Source organism: Heptranchias perlo, chromosome 37, assembly GCF_035084215.1.
Source record: "Heptranchias perlo isolate sHepPer1 chromosome 37, sHepPer1.hap1, whole genome shotgun sequence".
Classification (NCBI taxonomy): Eukaryota; Metazoa; Chordata; class Chondrichthyes; order Hexanchiformes; family Hexanchidae; genus Heptranchias; species Heptranchias perlo.
Window position 1 is genome coordinate 5517666 of NC_090361.1, and position 21751 is coordinate 5539416.

The window sequence follows — 21751 nt, forward strand, 5'->3', positions numbered from 1 at the left end:
GACAAAAACCTGAAATTGATTAGACACAGTTAGACGATGTGATGAATTAATGTGATGTGGAGATGCCGGTGATGGACTGGGGTGGACAAATGTAAGGAATCTTACAACACCAGGTTATAGTCCAACAGTTTTATTTTAAAATCACAAGCTTTTGGAGATTATCTCCTTCGTCAGGTGAGTGAGTGGAAGGTTCTCAAATCGCATATCTTATATTAGGCTGGGACACGATCACACCAATCAAAGGTGTCGTTGGTGTTCAGACAGGTTAGCCACGGAAAACAGTACTGAATACACAATGGGTCAGATTACAAAGCCAGAGAGAGAAAGAGACCCGAAAGGCAGAGAGAGAGAGAGAGAGAATGTCCAGTTGTATTAAAAACAGATAACTTTTTCTTTCCCCTGCTGGTGGGGTTACGTGTAGCGTGACATGAACCCAAGATCCCGGTTGAGGCCGTCCTCATGGGTGCGGAACTTGGCTATCAATTTCTGATCGATTTTGCGTTGTCGTGTGTCTCGAAGGCCGCCTTGGAGAACGCTTACCCGAAGATCGGTGGCTGAATGTCCTTGACTGCTAAAGTGTTCCCCGACTGGGAGGGAACCCTCTTGTCTGGCGATTGTTGTGCGGTGTCCGTTCATCCGTTGTCGCAGTGTCTGCATGGTCTCGCCGATGTACCATGCTCCGGGGCATCCTTTCCTGCAATGTATGAGGTAGACAACATTGGCCGAGTCACAGGAATATGAACCATGTACCTGGTGGGTGGTGTCCTCTCGTGTGATGGTGGTATCTGTGTCGATGATCTGGCGTGTCTTGCAGAGGTTGCCTTGGTAGGGTTGTGTGGTGTCGTGGACGCTGTTCTCCTGAAAGCTGGGTAATTTGCTGCGAACGATGGTCTGTTTGAGGTTAGGTGGCTGTTTGAAGGCGAGTAGTGGAGGCGTGGGGATGGCCTTAGCGAGGTGTTCGTCGTCATCGATGACATGTTGAAGGCTGCGGAGAACATGGCGTAGTTTCTCCGCTCCGGGGAAGTACTGGACGACAAAAGGTACTCTGTTGGTTGTGTCCCGTGTTTGTCTTCTGAGGAGGTCTATGCGATTTTTCGCTGTGGCCCGTTGGAACTGTCGATCGACGAGTCGAGCGTCATATCCCGTTCTTATGAGGGCGTCTTTCAGCGTCTGTAGGTGTCCATCGCGTTCCTCCTTGTCTGAGCAGACCCTGTGTATTCGCAGGGCCTGTCCATAGGGGATGGCCTCTTTGATGTGGTTAGGGTGGAAGCTGGAGAAGTGGAGCATCGTGAGGTTGTCCGTGGGCTTGCGGTAGAGTGAGGTGCTGAGGTGCCCGTCTTTGATGGAGATTCGTGTGTCCAAGAATGAAACCGATTCTGAGGAGTAGTCCATGGTGAGTTTGATGGTGGGATGGAACTTGTTGATGTTATTGTGTAGTCTCTTCAGTGATTCTTCGCGTGGGTCCATAGGAAGAAAATGTCGTCGATGTATCTGGTGTATAGCGTTGGTTGGAGGTCCTGTGCAGTGAAGAAGTCGCGCTCGAACTTGTGCATGAAAATGTTGGCGTATTGGGGTGCGAATTTGGTCCCCATGGCTGTTCCGTGTGTTTGGGTAAAGAACTGGTTATCGAAGGTGAAGACATTGTGATCCAGGATGAAGCGGATGAGTTGTAGGATGGCGTCTGGAGATTGGCTGTTGTTGGTGTTGAGTACTGAGGCTGTTGCAGCGATGTCGTCATCGTGGGGGATACTGGTGTAGAGTGCCGAGACGTCCATCGTGGTGAGAAGTGTTCTTGGTTCAACTGGTCCGTGGGTGCTGAGTTTTTGTAGGAAGTCTGTAGTGTCGCGACAGTAGCTGGGGGTTCCCTGTACGATGGGTTTCAGGATGCCCTCGACGTATCCAGAGAGTTTCTCACACAGGGTTCCGTTGCACTAGAGAGGGTACAGAGGACATTTACGAGGATGTTGCCAGGACTGGAGAATTTTAGCTATGAGGAAAGATTGAATAGGCTGGGTTTGTTTTCTTTGGAACAAGGGAAGCTGAGGGGAGATTTAATTGAGGTATATAAAATTATGACGGGACTAGATTGAGTGCTTAGGGAGGACCTATTTCTCTTAGCAGAGGGGTCAGTGACCAGGGGGCATAGATTTAAAGTAATTGGTAGAATGATTAGAGGGGAGCTGAGGAGAATTTTTTTCACCTAGAGGATAGTGGGGGTCTGGAACTCACTGCCTGAGAGGGTGGTAGAGGCAGAAACCCTCATCACATTTAAAAAGTACTTGGATGTGCACTTGAGGTGCCGTGACCTACAGGGCTACGGACCAAGTGCTGGAAAGTGGTATTAAGTTGGATAACTCTTTCTCGGCCGGCAAGGACACGATGGGCTGAATGGCTTCCTTCTGTGCCATAACTTTCTATGATTCTATGATAACGTAACAAGATGGCTTGGTCTGGGCGGAATGGTGTTTCTAAAAGTACACTGGACTGATCTTCCTCTCTGGCTTCTGTCAGGAGCACTGTGAGCGCAATGCACCAGAAGTGTGCACAGAGTATGGCCACGACGTTCAAACGTGTGAGGCATAATTTAAATATGGCAAGCATGTACGGGGTGCATGTGGAGGGTCTCACGATTGGGAACAGGCCAAAGAGACGAGGAGGCCTGGGTGTATCTTTGGCCTTAATGTCACCAGCAGCGCTAAGGGTTTTAGTTGTATCCATGTGATTTATATCAATTAGTGTTAATTGTATTCGGTTGGTGGGTATCAATTGGGGACTCTCGGATCCATTTATAGGAGGGAGCTTACCTATGGGGTGCATGGTGGATGTAATGGGGATCTCTGAGAATAAAGGCTTGGAAGCAACTAAAGACTAGGCCCTAGTATTCTATCCTTCACCACCTGGCTATCCGACTTTTTACAAAGGGGGCAGGCACAAATAAAGCCCATTGGGAGAGCCAGAAAGATTTTTTGGGGGGTAACGGGGCAAGGTTATTATCTGGACATTGGTTGGTTTTTAAAATTAATGTATGTGTGCCAGAATCCGTGTTTTGCACATCAGTGTCTTTATTAATTTATTTAAAGGTTTCCCCCCCACCCCACGTGAATGAACTTGTGCTGCTGCCCCATGGCTGGGATGGCAGCAGTGTCCCAAGCAACAGCTGGACACCGCTGCTTTGGAGGGAGCTAATAAGAGTGTGGCACCATTGTGCCAAGCAGTTGGTGGACGAACAGGGCTATCTAGTGTGTATATGAAGAATGATGTTGCAGCAGCAGAGGGAGGGTGCTGGATTCAGATGTGATACGGCCTGTTTAGCATCCCCGCCCAACCCCAATTTCACCCCCAGTGTATTTTTTTCCCCACAAGCTCATGCTCCTTGTGGATGTATAATATTAACAGTAACTTGACCTGGGGTCAGTAACTCACAGCCTTGACCTAGGGTCAAGAGATACAGGCGTTGACTGATAAAGCTCTTCTTGTCATGATTGGTGTGATAAGTATAGGTTCATGTTATGCTTTGCAGTGACAGATTCTCAGAGGCTTTCAGATTGCCCAGTAGATTTGGAGTCTGTTGGCAGTCTGCCAGTTCTAATGGGTTGTGTTGTACTCCCAATTAAAACGTTGCGTGTTTGAGCCCTGACCCTGATGGACATTAAAGCTTGCCTCTTGTTTATGTTTCACCATTTTCTTTGGGTGCACTCCCTGCAGAAATACACTTTCTGTCAGCTGATTATGGAAAAGTCATTGAGCAACTTGGAAGTTGGCTGGGTCATCTGCAATATTCCTTCCTGCGTCACTTGGAATGAGAGGGAAGAGTCTCCTTTATTTATCGCTTTCTGTAGAATCTTCCCACATTCCTGGAGCTGTTATTATTGCTTCCCTCGTTGCTGAGCTATCACTGTTTCAGTGGAGGAGCAGCGCACGGTCATTCCTCTCTTTCTCATGAGGGATCATGCCCTGTTTTCTGGATGATCCCACCCTTCCGATATGAAGGATGTTATTGTGGGCTAGGAGTTGGGGAACTTGAGGGCAACCCTTTGCTGAAGGAAGAAGCACAGAGATACTGACTCCGCACCTTTACACTGCTAAATCCAGCTCTCTTGCTCTCTTATCCTGGTGAAGGTGGGTCTATAATGTGGGGGGGGGGGGAGGGGGGGGACATTTTGTTTTGGCTTGAGTGGGGTGCACCACTAGCCCATGTGTACAGAACAGCAATGTGATTGTCCCCCTGACATTGAGGAAGATCCATGATCAGAACATAAAGTAATGACAATAACTTGGAAGCAACTGCGTGTGATAGCTTGCTGCTTCTCTGTTACCATCAGTGCCCTGAATGAGTCTCACAATATAAAGCAGATCTACAATATAAACAGGCTGCTGGTCGTTGCCCTAATTTTCAACTGGATCACCTCAATAGCCTTGTGTTCTTATTTTAAATGGAGAAAAACCATTGTCAGTTTACTGGATCAAAAAATATAGGGCACCATTATTGTGCTAAATGACTTATATCAGTGGTTATAACTCCATGGGTAAAAATTGTTTTAGGAGGGCAGAATATTGCTGTTTTTATATTGCATTGAGACCCTTGCTAGTGACATTCTATAAACACATGGGTCTCGTGGAGAAGGCTGATGGTTGGTTAGGAAGACCTGTTTTAGCAAATCTTGGCAAGTTTACTTTCGCGTTACTACTGGCTACATGAGACCCTGCAGCTTGCTGGAGCCGCTGGCAATGGCATTAGGACAATATAAAAGCAGTTTATACACCTGATTTTCTTTAACCGCTTTTGCCAATTTCCTCCTGTCCTCTCTCGCTGTGATACAGTTCAACAAGTGCCAGCTGCCCTCCATTACCTTGCCCAAAGTGGCCATTATTCATGTGTTGACCTGGACAATGAGTGTCAATAGAGCCTGATTAAGTTCTCACCCAACGTTCACATCTGCAGGCTTTGGATCAGGAGTCACTGACTAACAATAAAGATTTCTGGCTGAATTCCCCACTTAAGCCTAGGGGTGGCTAAGCCCAATTGTTTTTTTGTAGCAGCCCAACTGTTTCTTGGATGATATCAACTAACACGACACGGACATGAAATCAAACCTGGGATTTTCTAGTCTGCATGGCTTAGTAGTATTCTGGCTGTAATCAGGGCTCAGCTTTCAAATATTCTGTCTCTCATGGATCCACCTCATTGCTGCAGGGCAGCTCCCTAAACCAGGAGGCAGAAGAGAAAAGTCCATGGCTGAACATTCTCACCCACTTGCCAATTGCATCCTCCCATGCAGTGTTTCTTCCCTGCCCAGTTTTCTACAACCAAACGGAATGTAAAATTGATAATAAAGACCGTGTGATGGATTAAAAAAAACTTCCCTTTCATTTTGATTTTAAGTTTTCTTCATTGGTACAGAAGTATTGACACAAGCAATCAGACAGATATTGCTGCTTATGAGGGAGGGTCACAACATCGACAGGCAGATTCTTTTCAAAGTGCATGAAATTTGGCAGCGTTATAGGGGCATGCATTCCGTTTCCTTGGTGATCTTAATGTAGTGTGGGTCCTCCTACACTCAAGACTGTGACCCAAATTTTTAGATTGCTTTGCATTCTGATAATCCAAATCTGAATCATGACTAAATTCTGATACCATCTCCAACTACAGTACACTCTTGAGCTTTGGATGGTGTTTATAAATCACTCAAGCATCAGTTTTGTTATGGTTTGCAATAGTACCTGAGCCCTTTGATTGAGTTAGAGACTGGCACTCCCTCCTAGGTATTCATTTCCGTATGTGCAATTGGCGTATCTTGGTTACTTATAATTTATATTGCTCTCGCTGACAGCATGCTTTGAATTGTAAAATTGTGTTAGGGAAATTATTCTATCTGGATTAAGCATCCAATGTGGGAAGTGTTAGTGAGTGGTTACCAGCAGCAGTGCACCTGCTTGGCAATAGACTGAGTATTTTCAATAAGAATTTTCTCTCCTCCTTTCCTGAATGTGTAATGCCTTCCTTTTGTAATACTCCCATGTACAACACTCCTCCCTTGTAATTTTCCACATTATAACCAACCCCCTGGTTAATGCCCCCTTTATTAGGCTCCTTTTTTTAACATCTTGTGTAACATCACATGTGTTACATTCCCCATGTAAGGCCCTCCACTTTCTAACACTTCCCCCATGCAACACTCCACCATTTAAGACCCTACTTTATAACATCCCCATATGTAACGCCAACCCTCTCCCATTTGTAATAGCCTGCCTTTTACAACATTGCTCCCTCTGCTCAGTTCATGCCGACATGCTGGCACTGTCCAATTTCTCCCCCAAATGTCAGCCAGGGAGTCTGACGGCATGGAGGCAGTCGAGAGGTTGACTGAAGCAGTGCAGAAAGAGAACAGAATATCATTATCTTATATGTGAAAACTGACCCCATGCCTGCAGATAAGGAAATTGATTATAAACACTGTGTGATGGTTTTAAAAAATCTTCCCTTTCATTTTGATTCCAGGATGATCCTGGAGTAATCGGTGGTTTAGGCTGAGGAGAGCGAAGCATGGTAAGTTTTGATATAGTCAAGCCAGATCTGTCAATTGATGATTAGGCCAGTTGTGGCTTAGGTAAGTTTGAGTTTGTGATCCTGTAACTTGAAGGAGCAAAGATGGGGAATATACCGCGGGAACGATAGGTGGGTGACAGTGATTGAATTGCTGGGGACAAAGGTGTTGAAGACAGAGATGAGGGAACGATTAAGCAGGTTGATGGCATCAGAGTTGTTGTGACAGGTGGGGTGGGGAGGAGCGGCCAAAGGCAAGGAAAGGAGTTGTGAATTTCTGAGTGAACATCTGAGGAAGCTAAAGGAGAATTTTTTCCATTGGTGGATGATGAGAATAGTGAGATTGAAGGGGGTGGGGGGGTTGGATGTGAGTGGTAAGGGAGATGAGGAAATGGTCAGAGGTCAGAGATTACCTTGGATGTAGAAAGGCCACAATGGATGACGAGGTTGAGGGGTGGTCAAGGATATGTGTGGAGGAGTTTATATGAAGGGTGAGGAGAATCAAACGTGAACTGTTGTGGTCTGTGGGTCAGTACCATACTGCACAATGCAATTACCATCTGGGGAACTAAAGTGAGGCCATTTTCGTCAGGCAAGTCCTAACGCCACTGTCGTTTTTGTGTCATTACATTATTTTAAAATGTCAGCCCAAGGGTTTTAGCATGTTTTTATAATATCGGCCTTTTACCATTTGGACATCACTTTCCTAAGTGTCACCTGCCCCTCTGCTAAGGGGTGGGCTTTCAGCCTCTTGCCCTTCTTAAAATGGGAGGTCAAGTGAACACAGTCAGACCAAGATCAATCCAATCCTTTTGAATCTGACTTGTCCTTTATAGAGACAGATCCTTTGATGTGAGTTCTCTGATCATTTGCTCATATACTTTAAAACAAGATATACCACAACATCAAGTTTTTTGCCTTTTGAATGCCACACAGAGACAGCATTTCTTTTTGTGATAGAACATATAAGGTTTGAGACAGTAGCTAACATCTCTGATAGTTTACAGCAGCATATCTATTTATCCCGTGAAGTCACCATGTGGATTTGCAACTGCAAAATTCTTGTCTCATCATTCCATGCCATAAGAAGGGAGCATAGAGAGGAAAATACATTTCCAAAGTGAGTCACAGTGGGCATATTACGCACCACTTACAGCTGGTAGCAGGGTGTCACAGGGCATCAAATGCCTAACATGCTGTCACATACAGTCATAAAACAGTGAGCTCCTGAGGCTTGGTGGGATATGGTATTGAGTCATACAGAGCAAGAAGATTCCAGGTTTGATTTCTGGACTATGCTCAATTAATTGATCTGCTTCCGGGCTAGCGGTCAGTATATTAGAATTGGTCTCATTGCTCCTGGGCTAGAAAGGAGAAAAGTCAACCAAGAGTCCTGCTCCTTGTCATTATGCAGTAACCCCGTCTTTCCTGGAAGATTAGGACAAGATCAGGCGTGGTGTAATTTGTAGTAGCCTGCAGTCAAATAGTCTGTCAACACTCACTGTTTAGGCTTACACCTGAAGAATAACTACTTAGTACTGGAATGCCAGCATCCATGGAGCCAGCCCACAGCATGAGCTAGTAACTTCAGGGAGAGGAAAGGAAGGGTAATGGAAAGTGATGAATACTTGAGGGGTCCCCAAATGTTGGTTTTACTAAGTGTGACCAACACTCAACATGAGAATGAATACAACTTACATTGAGTTACAAAGAATTACATAGAGTCTACAGCACAGAAACAGGCCATTTGGCGCAACTGGTCTATGCTCCACATGAGCCTCCTCCCATCCCTCTTCATCTAACCCTATCAGCATTACATTCCACTCCTTTTTCCCTTGTGTGCTTAGTTTCCCCTTAAATACATAAGTTCAATACAAATTGAATTTAACCTTCCCATGAGGTGAGAGGTTGGTTGCTGTCATTTTGGAGAAGATTGGTGTTAGTGGGCTGTTCAACAAGGTGTCGTCTTGCACAAGACTTTGTCCTGTAAAAGTTCTGGTGAATAGTTGTGAAGGCAGATAATGGAGGTTCCGCTTTACCCCAAAGAAAACAGTAATGGCAGAGGGTTCGAAGCAAGTCACTTGCCTGCCTCTTCAGAAAGTGCATGGTGTGTGGCATGAGGAGGCCTGGAGGGGGAGAACAGGAAGAAAACAAGTAATATGTGTTACAAATTTAAAAAATAAAAAATAAGACCTCCCAGCTGGCTGTGGCATATTCTATTCACACTCCAAGATGCTGACCTAATTTTAAAATTGAGAGATTTTTTATGAACTTAAATATGTGGAGATTAGAAAAATTTCAACCCATTCCCAAGAACATGTGTGTAGTATGAATATAAGCTCTCCTCAGGGAAGAACATGTTTTGCATTATGCTATTATTATCCATCCGATTCTGAGTCAATGGCCGGCAGTTTCATGTCTCTTTCACAACACTCCTGTGTGTTGATGTGTGTCTTATCTTGTAAACTCTCCAATACTATTTGTCCTGGAGAAGAGTTGGATAGGATGAGATGCAAAGTAGTCAGAGCATCCAAGATGAATGTAGTAGACAGTCTGCCCCCAGGGTCAAGAGCTGCTGAAGTGAACCAATAAGGTCTCTACTGTTTGGGCAGAAGTACCAGCACAGCACCACTTCCTGCCATTCTGTAGATCACTCCCTTTGGGCAACAGGATATTTATTTATTTGAATCTTGACAAAGATCTAGTTGAAGGGGAAGGTTGGAGAGGGGGTGGTAATCAGTTCTAAATGATGTGAGCTGCAGGCTCTGTTTTGCACTGGATTTAAAACTTATTTTTAAAGCTCCCTTAATGGCCCACTGAGTTTATCCAGTAAGTCACCAAACTAAAGAAGATCCCAGGTTCAATTTTGGGTCTGTACTGAGTTAAATGACCTTAGCTTGGCTGCGGTAGGGGCACTACAACGGTCTCAGCATTCCTGGAATAGGGAGGGTTCCCACTCCTGATTACTATCCAGTGACTCCTGATAGAAAGTATGTATGTATGGACATCAGGTGAGGACAGGATCTGCCCTAGCTCTGATGCCCATCCCCACCTTTGCTCGGTCAGATAGCCTGCTGATGCTCATACATGAAGGTCAGTTACTGAGTTAAGCTCGCAAAGAGTGTCTGATACCAATGGATCCATACCCCAGCAAGCAGTCAATGCCTTCAAGAGAGTAGGAGAGAGGAGAAAATTGACAGAAAAGGATGGAAGAAGAAAAAATAATTTTATTTAGAGTGGATTTTCCTTCTCAAGGTGGAAGGATGCTAATGTTGGGGGATTGAGAACTTTTTCATTTAGGCACCTTGTGTGGACTTTCTTATACACTCTCCATGGTCTTCCTAAAGTAGGGTGCCCAAAACTGAACGCAATATTGCAACTGAGGCCTAACAAATGATTTGTATAGGCTTAGTATTGGGAGTCATTTTCATTTTGGGCACGGGTGGAAAACGGCTGGTTGCGGATCAGCTGCTCATTCTACACCCTGCCCGATTTGTATCATGTGATTTATATCAGTTAGTGTTAATTGTATCCAGGTGGTGCATATCAATTGGGGCTCTCTTGTATCCATGTGTATGAGAGCTTATCCAGCGTGTGGTGTGTGTATTGTCGTGCTCTGTGAACAAAGGCTTGGAAGCAACTGAAGACCAGGCTCTAATAGTCTATCCTTCACCACCTGGCTATCCAGTTTATAACACAATTTTCCTATCAATGGAAGGGATATCGGGCGGGTTGTATCCTGGGTGGCCAATCTGCAACTGCCAGTTTCCCACCCATGCCCAAAGTGAAAATGATCCCCATTGCTTTTGTATTCTCTGGCGCTAATTATAAAACCTAGGATTCCATGTCCTATTTTTCTTACAGCTTTATTAACTGATTCAGATCTACTTTTACAGATTTGGGTGTCTGAATCCTTAAGTCTCTCTGCTGTTCTACTCCTTTAAAAGTTCTACCATTCTTCTTTCCAAAATGTATCAACTCATATTTCTTTGCATTAAAAAAATTTCATCTGCCATTGATCTGTCCAGTCTACTAACCTGTCGATGTCTCCTGAAGTTGCTTACATCCCTCTTCACAGTTAACCACACTGTCTATTTTTGTGTCATTTGCAAATGTTAATGTTGTTCCCCCTATTCCCAAATACAAATCCATTTTATATATATATTGAGAAGAGCAATAGTCTCAACACTGGCCCCTGGGATACCACTGTTTCTATCCTTCCAGTCTGAAAAACACCCACTTCCTTCTGATACCAAGGCAACATTAAGAAAATCGAATCGCGCTATACCTGCTTGTGAGCCGGGAGTGAACAGCAGAGTGCAGTCATACTGGAAGCAGTTTAATTAGCTGCTTTTTAATGGTGGCCAAGACAGAGTACAATAGGAGTAACACTCGCTTGTGTGTTGGCATAGGCCACCTAGTGGCCTGCTAAAGGGCAACATTAGCACATAGCTGGGCGTTGTCTCTCAATTCAGGTAGGTGCATGGTATGGGGTGAATCAAGGAGGCTAAATTATCAAGACCGATCAACATATCTGAATGCAGGAGCCTCTCGCTTGATTAGTAAAGGTATTTAAAAAAACAGTAAATAGCAATACTATCTAACTAGATTGCATCATTGTCATCTTACACACGCAGCTACTTGTGTGCTGAAGCTAATGATGTCACGGGAAACTATTTTTTAGGGTCAGGAAGACAAAATTCTTTCAGTTGATATACCCAAATAAGGATTGGAAAGTTAAAGTCTGATATAACTGTTGTTATTTCTGGCGTTGAAAGTAATACGTACACAAATAAATATCCAAAGCATACTGGACAAGGATGTTGGTCATTCCTGTGTGCAATGTGTAATGGGAACAAATGTAATGAGAACAGCTAATAAGTACCACACACTGTTTCTGCCCGGGGCTGCATTGCAGAGGAGTTAAAATCCAAAGTGCAATGAAGATATATAACTAAAAAGTTAACAATATTTGGGTGACGGCACTGGTTTTACTGTTTAGTATTTTCTCCAATGCACAATGAGAATTGTTCATAGGCCTGCTCCTTTATTATGAATAGAAAACACAAATACATGGCAGGTCCATCAGTGTTTAAAAAGAGAACAGATAGGTTAATGTATTGGCTGGAGACTCTTCTTCATACCTGAAGTTTTAACCTTTTAAAAAATCTTTCCAGACGCTGACTGACCCACTGTGCATTTCTAGCATTTTCTGCTTTTATCTGAGATTTCGAGCTTCACAAGTTTTTCTTTTTATCTCCACTGGGTGTTTTAAATATCTTTTTCAGGGGATTTATGCCCTCACCAAAATGAGGGAAGTACATGTTAGATAGTGGAAAATGGCTTCACTTCTGGTCCAGATATCACATGAAACACTCATGAGGTTAGGGTAGCATGATTAGATACAGACTAGTGATTCTGCTCCCAACAATGTGACCTAATATAAAGCAGCTGTAAGCTTTACATTTGGCTTTTTAAACAGATGGTATTGCTGAAATGTTGACCCTTCATAGTTTCCCAGAGCATGGATCTATTTTTGCAGTAATTTACTAAAGAACAACCATTTACGCTTATTTCTTTCTTTTTACAACAATTTTGCTCTCCCATCCTGAAGCTGCTTTGTACAAATGGCCATTTTTAATGTGTCAGCCAGTATCCTAACTCGCACCAAGTCCCTTTCACCTATCACCCCTGCGCTTGTTGACCTACATTGGCCCCCGGTCCGGCAACACCTCGATTTTAAAATTCTCATCCTTGTTTTCAAATCCTTCCCCCTCCGTATCTTTGTAACCTCCTTCAGCCCTACAATCCTCTGAGATTTCTGCGCTCCTCAATTCTGGCCTCTTGTGTATCCCGAATTTTCTTCACTCCACCATTGGCGGCCATGCCTTCAGCTGCCTAGGCTCTAAACTCTGGAATTCCCTCTCTAAATCTCTCTGTTTCTCTCTCCTTTTTTCAGACGGGCTTTAAAACCTACCTCTGACCACGCTTTTGGTCACCTGTCCTAATATCTCCTTTTGTGGCTCGGTGTCAAATTTTGTTTAATAACGCTCCTGTGAAGCACCTTGGGGACATCTTACTATGTTAAAGGAGCTATATAAATGCATGTTGTTTTTGTTGTCATGAGTTTTGGCAGGATATTCGAATGTTGAGGGCATTATAGCCTTCCCCAATCCTATTCTCATCCAATGTATGTACATGCAGACTTTCCAACAGGGGTCACAGGATAATAATTAGGAGTGGGAATCCTGGCTGACTTTTTTCTTTCCTTCCTTAGCTCAGGATACTGAGGCCAAAAGTGATGCCTCCTATCCCTTGCCGTGGCTGAGATCAGCTGACTCACGCCAGATTAGGAATCGAACCTGAGACTTCTTGTTTGTAATTGCTACTCTGGGTGATGGCTTTGCCTAGTAGGCCATTGGGGAATTGTAAGATGGTTTTTAGAAAAAATTCTGGCTCAGGTTTTCCACCATGGGCTGGGCAACAAAGCCAGATTCACCACTGGAGAGAATTAATTTCAGTTGCAAAATGTCTGATTCCAGCCAATCGTGAGTTTAAGTGTATAGATCATTCTACCCAATGAGAAATAGTCCCAGTTGAGACCTCTTTCTATAAGGTCAAAGGTCCACTCATTGAGAAGTAGACTCCTTACAACTTTCAAATAACCAAAAATAAAAACTGGTGGGCATTGATGTATTAAAAGCAAAACACTTTTGATGTAGGCCCCATAACTTGGTCATGCTTGCAGTGTTTCTGAGTTTTTAGATGTGGCACAGTATATTTTTCACTCTCTCCCCATTTTGTGTGCTATCAATTAATATGAGTTTTTTTTAAAAAAAAAGAAAACAGTGCTCCAGAGCAATGACCTATACTACAATTCTCAGTCAGCCTTAGATCCTTTTCCTGAATAACTTGATTCTCAAGTTCAAAATGCGAGGGGCCTGACATTGGAATGCAGTTCCAGGTCACAGCTTTGACAGACCACCTTTCAGGCTATGTTGCAGTGTCATTTAGTCACAGTTGAGTTCAAGAAATAATCCATCCCAAATGAAAATCTTAGCAAACTCATACTCGCTGACTTCTTAACGAGTGACCTCTAGCATTTGATACTCAAAGGGACTTGAAATATGTGCAGTTTTCTGAATGGTCCCATTAACTATCTGAGGGAGTTCTCTGTTGTGGTTGAAAGTCAAAGTAGTACTTGTAACATTAAGTACTTCGGAGCCTTGATGGCCTTGCAATGGCTGATTCAGACTACCTTGGATGAATCTATATTTTGTTATCTATGTTTTCATGCAACACTTTCCTATATTTTTTAGCCACACTATGTATTGACTGTTATCTGATAGGATGGGCTGGTCAAGGTACACTTTGCTATGGTCAAAGAAGCTATATAGTTAGTTGATAGATCTTAAGTAAGTTTTCTCCTTTTTCCTTTTGCCCTCCTCCCTCCGAGAGGGGATGACTCATTGCTCTACAAAACCATCCGGTGCCTTGGTATGATAAATAAACAATCGTCTTTGGCCCTCGCCACTGACTCCACCTCCTCCACAGCCACTGCCTCAGGCTGAACCAGACAGTTCGCAGCCTCAGTGTTCTATTCTAACCTGTGTAAACAATTTTACAACACCAAGTTATAGTCCAGCAATTTTATTTTAAATTCACAAGCTTTCGGAGGCTACCTCCTTCCTCAGGATATTCTAACCTGAACTGAGCTTCTGAGCCCATATCCTCTCAATCACAAAGAATGTCCATTTCTATCTCTGTAACATTGTCCACCTCCGTTGCAATTCAGTTCATCTGCTATTGATACTCTCATTCATGTCTTTATCACCTCCAGACTCAACTATTCCAATGCTATACTGGAAAGTCTCCCGTCCTCCCCGCTCAGTAAATTTCAGCTCATCCAAAACTCTGTTGCCTGTATCCTATCCTGCACCACATCTTTGCTTTCTAACTTCGGCCTCCAATCCCCCAACACCTCAAGTTTAAAATTTCCATTTTTATATTTAAATCCCTCTATGGCCTCACCATTCACTATCTCTATAGTCCCTCCAGCACTACATCACTTTAGAACTCCTTGTTCCTCTGACTCCGTCCTCTAGTGCATCATGACCCTCCTTTCACCACGGCATTGGTGGCTGTGCTTTCACCTGACTAGGCCTCACATTCTGGAATTCCCCCCTAAACCTTTCTGTTGCCCCACCTCCTTCTCTTCCCTTAAGATCCTCTTTAAAATCCAACTCTTTGACCAAGCTTTTAGTCACCCTTCCTAATACCTCCTTTAGCTCCATGTGAATTAAAAAATTAAAACTTACCTTGTTGATGGTGGCCGGTTCCCAGACTGCATCCTCTCCAGGAAAACCAGACGCCAATTTCAGCATATGCAAAGGGCCTAATGCCTGTTTTAGGCAGCCGCTTTGGACCCTGAAAATCATCCGAGGTCAATATGATATTGGATGTTTTTCAGGCCTCCCTGTGGCACAGGACATAGCCCTGGGAAATTGTTCCTTTTTGTCTCAATTTTCCGTCTAGAAAACAGGCACAACAATGATCAATTTCTACCCCGTTGCCTATTTAATATTGCAACCAGAGAGATGGGGCTTCAGTGAACTAGATACGTACATGTATACATACATACACACACAAACACACATAAACTACAATTTACACTGTCTCCTGTACTGACACCCTACTTTCTGCTGATTGAAACAAACCTGTGCATTTAATTTTCTTCATATAGTACTTTAATTTTCATTATTGATGTTCCCAATACAGTAGGTGAGGAAACACAAGGTCTGGAGTGCTGCTCAGCTCGAGGGAGGCGCAGAGCTCAAACAATTGAGGAAAAAGAAAAGGAGGAGTAATTCAGTCAAGTGTCGCCTGGGTACAGATCTTGAATGTGGCCCTTATGAGGCAACAAAAAAGATACTGTTTTCAGTCAACACTCTGCCTGGTGGGAAATATGGAAGTGCTCACTCAAAGGAGAAGAACATTCTGTCTCAGGCTGAGGGGCACAAGGCTAACATTCTTGAAGCTGTTTCCCAGCACTGCCAGCCTGTTGGCTTTGCCTTTGTGTTTGTGGCTAACTTGATACTGGTTAAAAAGGGTCAAGCACTTCAGGCAATGCATGTTTAACGCTGAAAGGGAATTTTTTTGGTCTTAACTACTTACAGGCTGTGTATTATAACTTGTTTTGGAGGAGTCGGGTGGGGAGTGAGGCAAATGCTTCAGAATTGTTGAGCCATAATTATATGGCCAGAATTGGCTGGAGCTGTGTGAAGGGTCTGTAATGATGATAGATTAATTATGTTAAATCTTGAAGTGTTTTCAGATGTTAAAAGGCAAGATTAAGCACATTAAAAACTCCTGATCGATCCAAATTTGTAAGAATTGAATAGATATGGAGGAAATCTGAATTTTTCTAATTCAGACTAGGATTTAGAGTCATTTCGGATTTTTAGAATGGCAATTTCTGCCATTGTATCTTGAGAAAACTCTTAGTAATAAACCCCATTACACTCTAAGCTTCATTGAAGGCTATATATGCTAAGTTTTCCAACTGTGTTTGAAATAGCAGTACTTCCCCCACCATTTCCCATCATGATTGCTCTGTAATTGAGCAAAAGAGAATTGGATAAATACTTGAAGGGGAAAAGTTTGCAGGGCTATGGGAAAAGAGCAGGGGAGTGGGACTAATTGGATAGCTCTTTCAGAGAGCCGGATGATTGGCCAAATGGCCTCCTTCTGTGCTGTAAGATTCTACGATTCGATGTTCAGTCAAAAAATATGAAGTTTTCAAAACACGTTATTGTGGTGTAAAAACCAGTACAGAAAAGGCTGCTTTGGGATCAGAACTGGTTTTACTGAACAATAAAGCTAGTATTTATGGTCTGATTTCACTATGGTATTTAAAAGTGGACTCTGTGATGGAGGTTTTGAAAACTTTGAAAGCTTTTGAGAGGGTAAATAGTGAAAGATTGTTTCCACTGGTTGATCAGTAACAAGAGGATATAGACTGAAAATTAACACTAGAAGGAGAGGATTAAAAGAACTGTGTTCACAGACAGGGTTAATAGAACATGGTTTTACCATTTTACCACAGGTGGCTAATGAGGCAGAGACTACAATACTGTTTAAAAGGAAGAGTGCAAAAGGATATGGGGAAAGGGCAGGGAAATTGGATTAGAGCAGATAGCTCCAGTTGAAGAGCTAGCACCCAGCACAGGCACAATGGGCAGAATGGCCTCTCCCTATGCTGTGGTTTCTGTGATTAGTCATGTTACTGCACAGGTTCTATCTATGGGTTTACTTGGAAAGTATTTTTCCACTATGTTGTAGATATCAGACACATTGGGGGAGACATTCGACCTCGTTGCACCCGTTTTCTGAGCAATAAACGGGAGCAAAATGGATCAATTTCACGGGGATATGTCCTGCGCCACAAGGATGCCTGAAATATCTTTGATGCCATATTGACCTCAGACAACATCCAAACGTCCCGGATGGCCGCCATAAACAGACATTAGGCTGCTTGACTATGTTAATGAGGGGCCTAACACCAGTTTAAGGACTGTTCCGTGAAATTGGTCAGCGCTGAAAAGGAGCAGGCGTTGGACCTGCTCCACTCAGTATTTTGGTTCCTAATGCTGCCTAAAGTTACGTACATTTTTTTAAACTTACCTTTATGTGGAATCGGGGTGGGGATGGGAAGGAGGAGTGACCCACAGCACTCTTGAAGGCCATTGCCGGACCACCATAGACCCCCGCCCCCTCCCATTCTCCTCCCCTCCCTCCCAAGAATCATCTGACAGCTGCTGGTGAGGCAGCTGGCCCAACTTTGCCCTGCTTGAACCAGCGAGCTGCCTCTGGATGCCAAATTAGCGTTTGCAGCTCGCCATCAACATGCTGCATAGGCCTGAGGCCCAATTTTGGGTGAATCTCGGGCCTCTTTCAGGCATGAAAATGGGCCTAAACCAATCTCAACCCCATTGCACTGGTTGCTTTCTATGCTTCCACACAGTCAAGACAACACTCTCCTCGTTATGTGAGCTCCCCTGCCGAGAAGGCAAGTGGACTGTAAGCGGAATGGGTAGGGTTGCTAACCCTCCAGAAGTCTCCAGAAATTATTCTCCTAGGCACTGCTGCAAGCAAACCAGGAGAAAAATAATTGGGAATTGTGTGTGTTTTTTTCATTTTCTTTGAACACTTTTGTTTATTAATTGTAAGCATATTGCAGATGGGGGAAAAAAGACTTGTTTGACTGGCCGAGGTAGTTGGAGGTGGGAGGTCACGTAATGAAATCTCCAGGAATATGTCCAACCAGAGTTGGCAACACCAGGAATAGATCAGACTCTTATTAAACTAATAGCTGAAGTACACTATATTGAAGTTTCTCCAGGTGGAGCCAGTGGGCAACTTTCCTCTCCCTTTCCCTCTCAAAGCATGTCAACATCCTCTGTATCCCTCCCATTTTGCAAAACGAAATCCATCACTCCTTTGAGATGAACGCTTTCCCCCAAGCTGTATCCGAGCTTTGTCACTGGTATGAGCATAAATAGGGATCTACTTTCTTACTTTCAGAGGCTTTTTCATCAGCTTTGCATCAGGTGAACCTTAAGGAACTTTATGAAATCGAAAATGCTAATGTGACTCTATTAATCTCTTATCTACTGTAACATGACAGCAGCAGTCCAAGTATGCTGGAACGGCACACCCTTCCTTGATATTCCCTGCTCATGAAAGCAATGCCAGTACATGCCAGGGAGCACAAACCATATACTGCGCGGTCACCATGACTCTTACCCAGGCACCAGTGCTCTCACTGTTTTCAATAGCAGAATAATAGATGAGGATATCAGCCAATTTAAGCAGGAGTGGGGGTGGTGATCCATGTAAAATGCAGTCTGGTGTGCAGTGCATTACATTCATATGTTGTGTCACATGTGTTTACTCCTTGATTTCTTACTTGATGAATCCCCTGACCTTGGGTGGACTGTCAAAATGTTTACCTTGTTGAAAGAGTGGGAAGATTGAAGTACGAGTCACACTGGAGACGCTTTTGCACACCTCCAGCTATCTGTAAACAAAGGAGGCTGGGGCACAGCACTAGGTGGGGTAGTGGCACACAGCAAAAGTGGAGCCTAAAGCAGTGTTAGCACTGGGATTTCAGCAAAAGTGTAATGGTGAGCATCTGAAATGTTCATGTTATGTCCACTTAAACTGTGAAAAATATCAAGCAAAAGAATTATTGATCTTATCCTTCAAAACATAGGTTATGTCTGAAGAGAGCATTCTGAGCTACAAAATAGTAGGGTGAATTACTGGTGGTTGCAACTGTTACTGTTAGGTGGAAATTTGAGGTAATGAATTAAGAGGATTGCATAACAATGTATAGGCTTAAGTCAGTTTTTTTCTATCAGTGTATATTGTTACCAATCAATAAGGAAATAGCAACACTCTAAAGGATGAGGAAGGGAGACTTAGATGGAAACAAACATAGAAAAGGCCCACAGCCTGATTTATAAAATATTAAACAATCAGTGTTAATTTTTTTTTGTTAGGGAAGGGTATCAAAGGATATGGAGCTAAGGTGGGTAAATGGAGTTGAGGTACAGATCAACCATGATCTAATTGAATGGTGGAGCAGGCTCGAGGGGCTGAATGGCCTCCTCCTGTTCCTGTGTTCCTAATTACTGAGCTGCATGTAGTCCCAAGTTTATTTATACACTCCTGCACAATCAGTGCTAGATAAAAAACAACTAGGCCCAAGGCATCTCTGCAATTCTTCTCCCTGTATAAAATGCTCAGGTGAGAATGCATAGACCGATGAGAATAAATTAGTGCCATGGAGACAATTCTGACTCTGAAGAGCGCTAAATATATAGTTGTGTTGGTAAATTAACATCTCTGAGGCTAACGTCATCCTTATAAGGAGACAAAACCTGTTCAGAGGGATTATTCTTTGGACATTCTTCTGCTCCTTAGTTAGCCAAAAACAATTAAGAAAATCACACTTGACAGGATATATATATATCTGTAGGAGTCTACCAGGGCTGTCAGCATCAAGGAAATGTTAGCTATGAGATTTGACAGAGTGAGTCAGATTATAAATCCATTTAAACAAATAGAGGTGTTTATTTTTTACAGAAAGACATGCCATCAAATTAGGTCACATTTTCCCTGGACTAAGGAAGGGAAAAAATTATCATTTCTCCTTGAAGCAATTGTTTGTACAACTGAGTAGCTTGCTAGGCCACTTCAGAGGGCATTGGGAGTCAATCATTCAGTATGGACTAGTGTCACATGTAGGTCAGAGCAGCTTCCCTTTTCTAAAGGATATTAGTGAACCAGTTGGGTTTTTATGACAATCCACCAGCTTTCACATTTTATTTGGGGCTTGCCCACATTACACAGCATACTGAATTCGATTTTATAACTTGTGATTTGAACTCACAACTTCTGAGTGTTAGTCCAATACCACAAACACTATACTCCATATTTGTTTTACTGTTGACTTGCAATATAAAGGCTCACACATGAAGACTAACCATTTGGTTGTCAATGCCAATGGAACTATATCCCAGCATGAGTCATTGCCTTCAAGGGGGAAAGAAAGGGGGTATTAAAGCAAAAAAAAATTCTAAAATAAAGGGGTTGATTTTAACCATACCCACCTGGCAGAAACCGGAAGGGTGGGCAGTTAAAAACAAGCAGGTTATTTACCCTCTCGCATATCGACCCTTTCCCACTGTCTCTGATATTAACCTGCAGGGTTCCGCAGGCAGATGAGGCAGCCCCCTAAAGCAGGCGAGAGCATCATGAATTTGTGCAAATCGTGGTCCTATTACATCAGTAGGACCCCGATGGTATAACCAGAGCCTGAGCAGGCAATCTGCTGTGGCATTCCCACCTGGCTGAAGCAGGTTGGCAGCAGGTCCTCTAGCCAGGTGGGAATGCCAGGAAGAGTAGGAGTACACCTCCTGGCCCCAAAAGAACGTTGTGGTCTCCCCAGTCACGGACAGCCCCATCCCTTCCCTTCCCTTCCCTTCCGTGAGACCCTCCCAAATTCCCCTCGACATCACTTACCTGGAAACCGGCGGGCAGGCGGGAAGTGGACTGGCAGCATTTAAATAAGGCCCGGCAGCGTCCCCCCAATGATCGCGACCGCGCCCCCAACCATCGCGACCCCTCTCCCAACGATCGCGACCTCCGTGATGAACCCCAATCCCAACCCCCCCCTACCTTGGTGACTGACCCCCGATGACCCCCCGATCACTGACCCCTTCTGATGACTGACTACCCAATAACCCCACCGATGACTGACCGCCCCCCCACCCCCGGATGACTGACTCCTCCCCCCCGATGACTAACTCCCCCCCCTCCCTTGACCCCCATGCCCGCGATGCCCACCAATATCCCCGATGCCCCCATGCCTCCCTGTTGCTCCACCCATACACCCTCCCCATCCATCCAACTGAGACGAGCCTGTCAATCAGGCTGACCTATCGGGCGGGAAACCGTCAAAAAAAAAAGATATCCTTACGTCAAAATCGTAAAGACGTCCGGGAAACCCATATTTCCCGGTTTTCCGTCCCCAATTCAAACCCCCCCCCCCCCCACCCCCCACGCTCCCTTCCCGGCTCCGTGCTAAAATTATGCCCTTAATGAGGAAGTACTCTGGCCAGTGTTTTTCATCTATTTCTCCAATACAGCCACACTGAAAATTCCATCAGGTGAAAGGTGAATAGTGTGGCAAAAGATTCAAAAGAAAATTCAAGTTTCTTAAGTTACGCATGCCGCTGAGGGCTACTTACTATAAGCAAACTACACACACATGCCAAACTACAAAACTCACAAAAGCTGACATAGCCCCCATAAAACTGACAACTCAAAAAACAGTCCTGAATAACCACAGACACTGCTATAAGTTAAAGTCCTTTTTAATCAGTTTGCATTTCAGGATTTTTATTGGGATCATATTTCACAATTCAGTTTGTTTTACTGTGGAAATTGAAGCATGATGGCCTCACTTAAAAGGAGTAGTTAAAATGGGAGTGTTATGGGAACTGAGCTTGTCCTGACTTAACTGCAGGTGTACCCAATATTCCTTCAGTATGTGTTAAAAGGGAAAAAAATTGAAGTCCAATTTTGACAGTGGTAGATTTAGAAATTTTTCAAGGGTTCAAAGAGCACTGATGGTGC

At 43.8% G+C, this 21751-nt stretch overlaps 1 protein-coding gene across 1 annotated transcript in view; it reads right to left on the bottom strand.

Annotated features, from left to right (window-relative positions):
* Positions 1-400: 400 nt before the first annotated feature.
* LOC137304275 (uncharacterized) overlaps positions 401-21751 on the bottom strand; it is a 72140-nt gene continuing 50789 nt past the window's right edge. The window contains exon 2 of the mRNA XM_067972829.1: positions 401-1931. Coding sequence (XP_067828930.1) covers positions 412-1467 — 1056 coding nt within the window. The 5' untranslated portion in view covers positions 1468-1931 and the 3' untranslated portion in view covers positions 401-411. The remainder of the gene's footprint in view (positions 1932-21751) is intronic.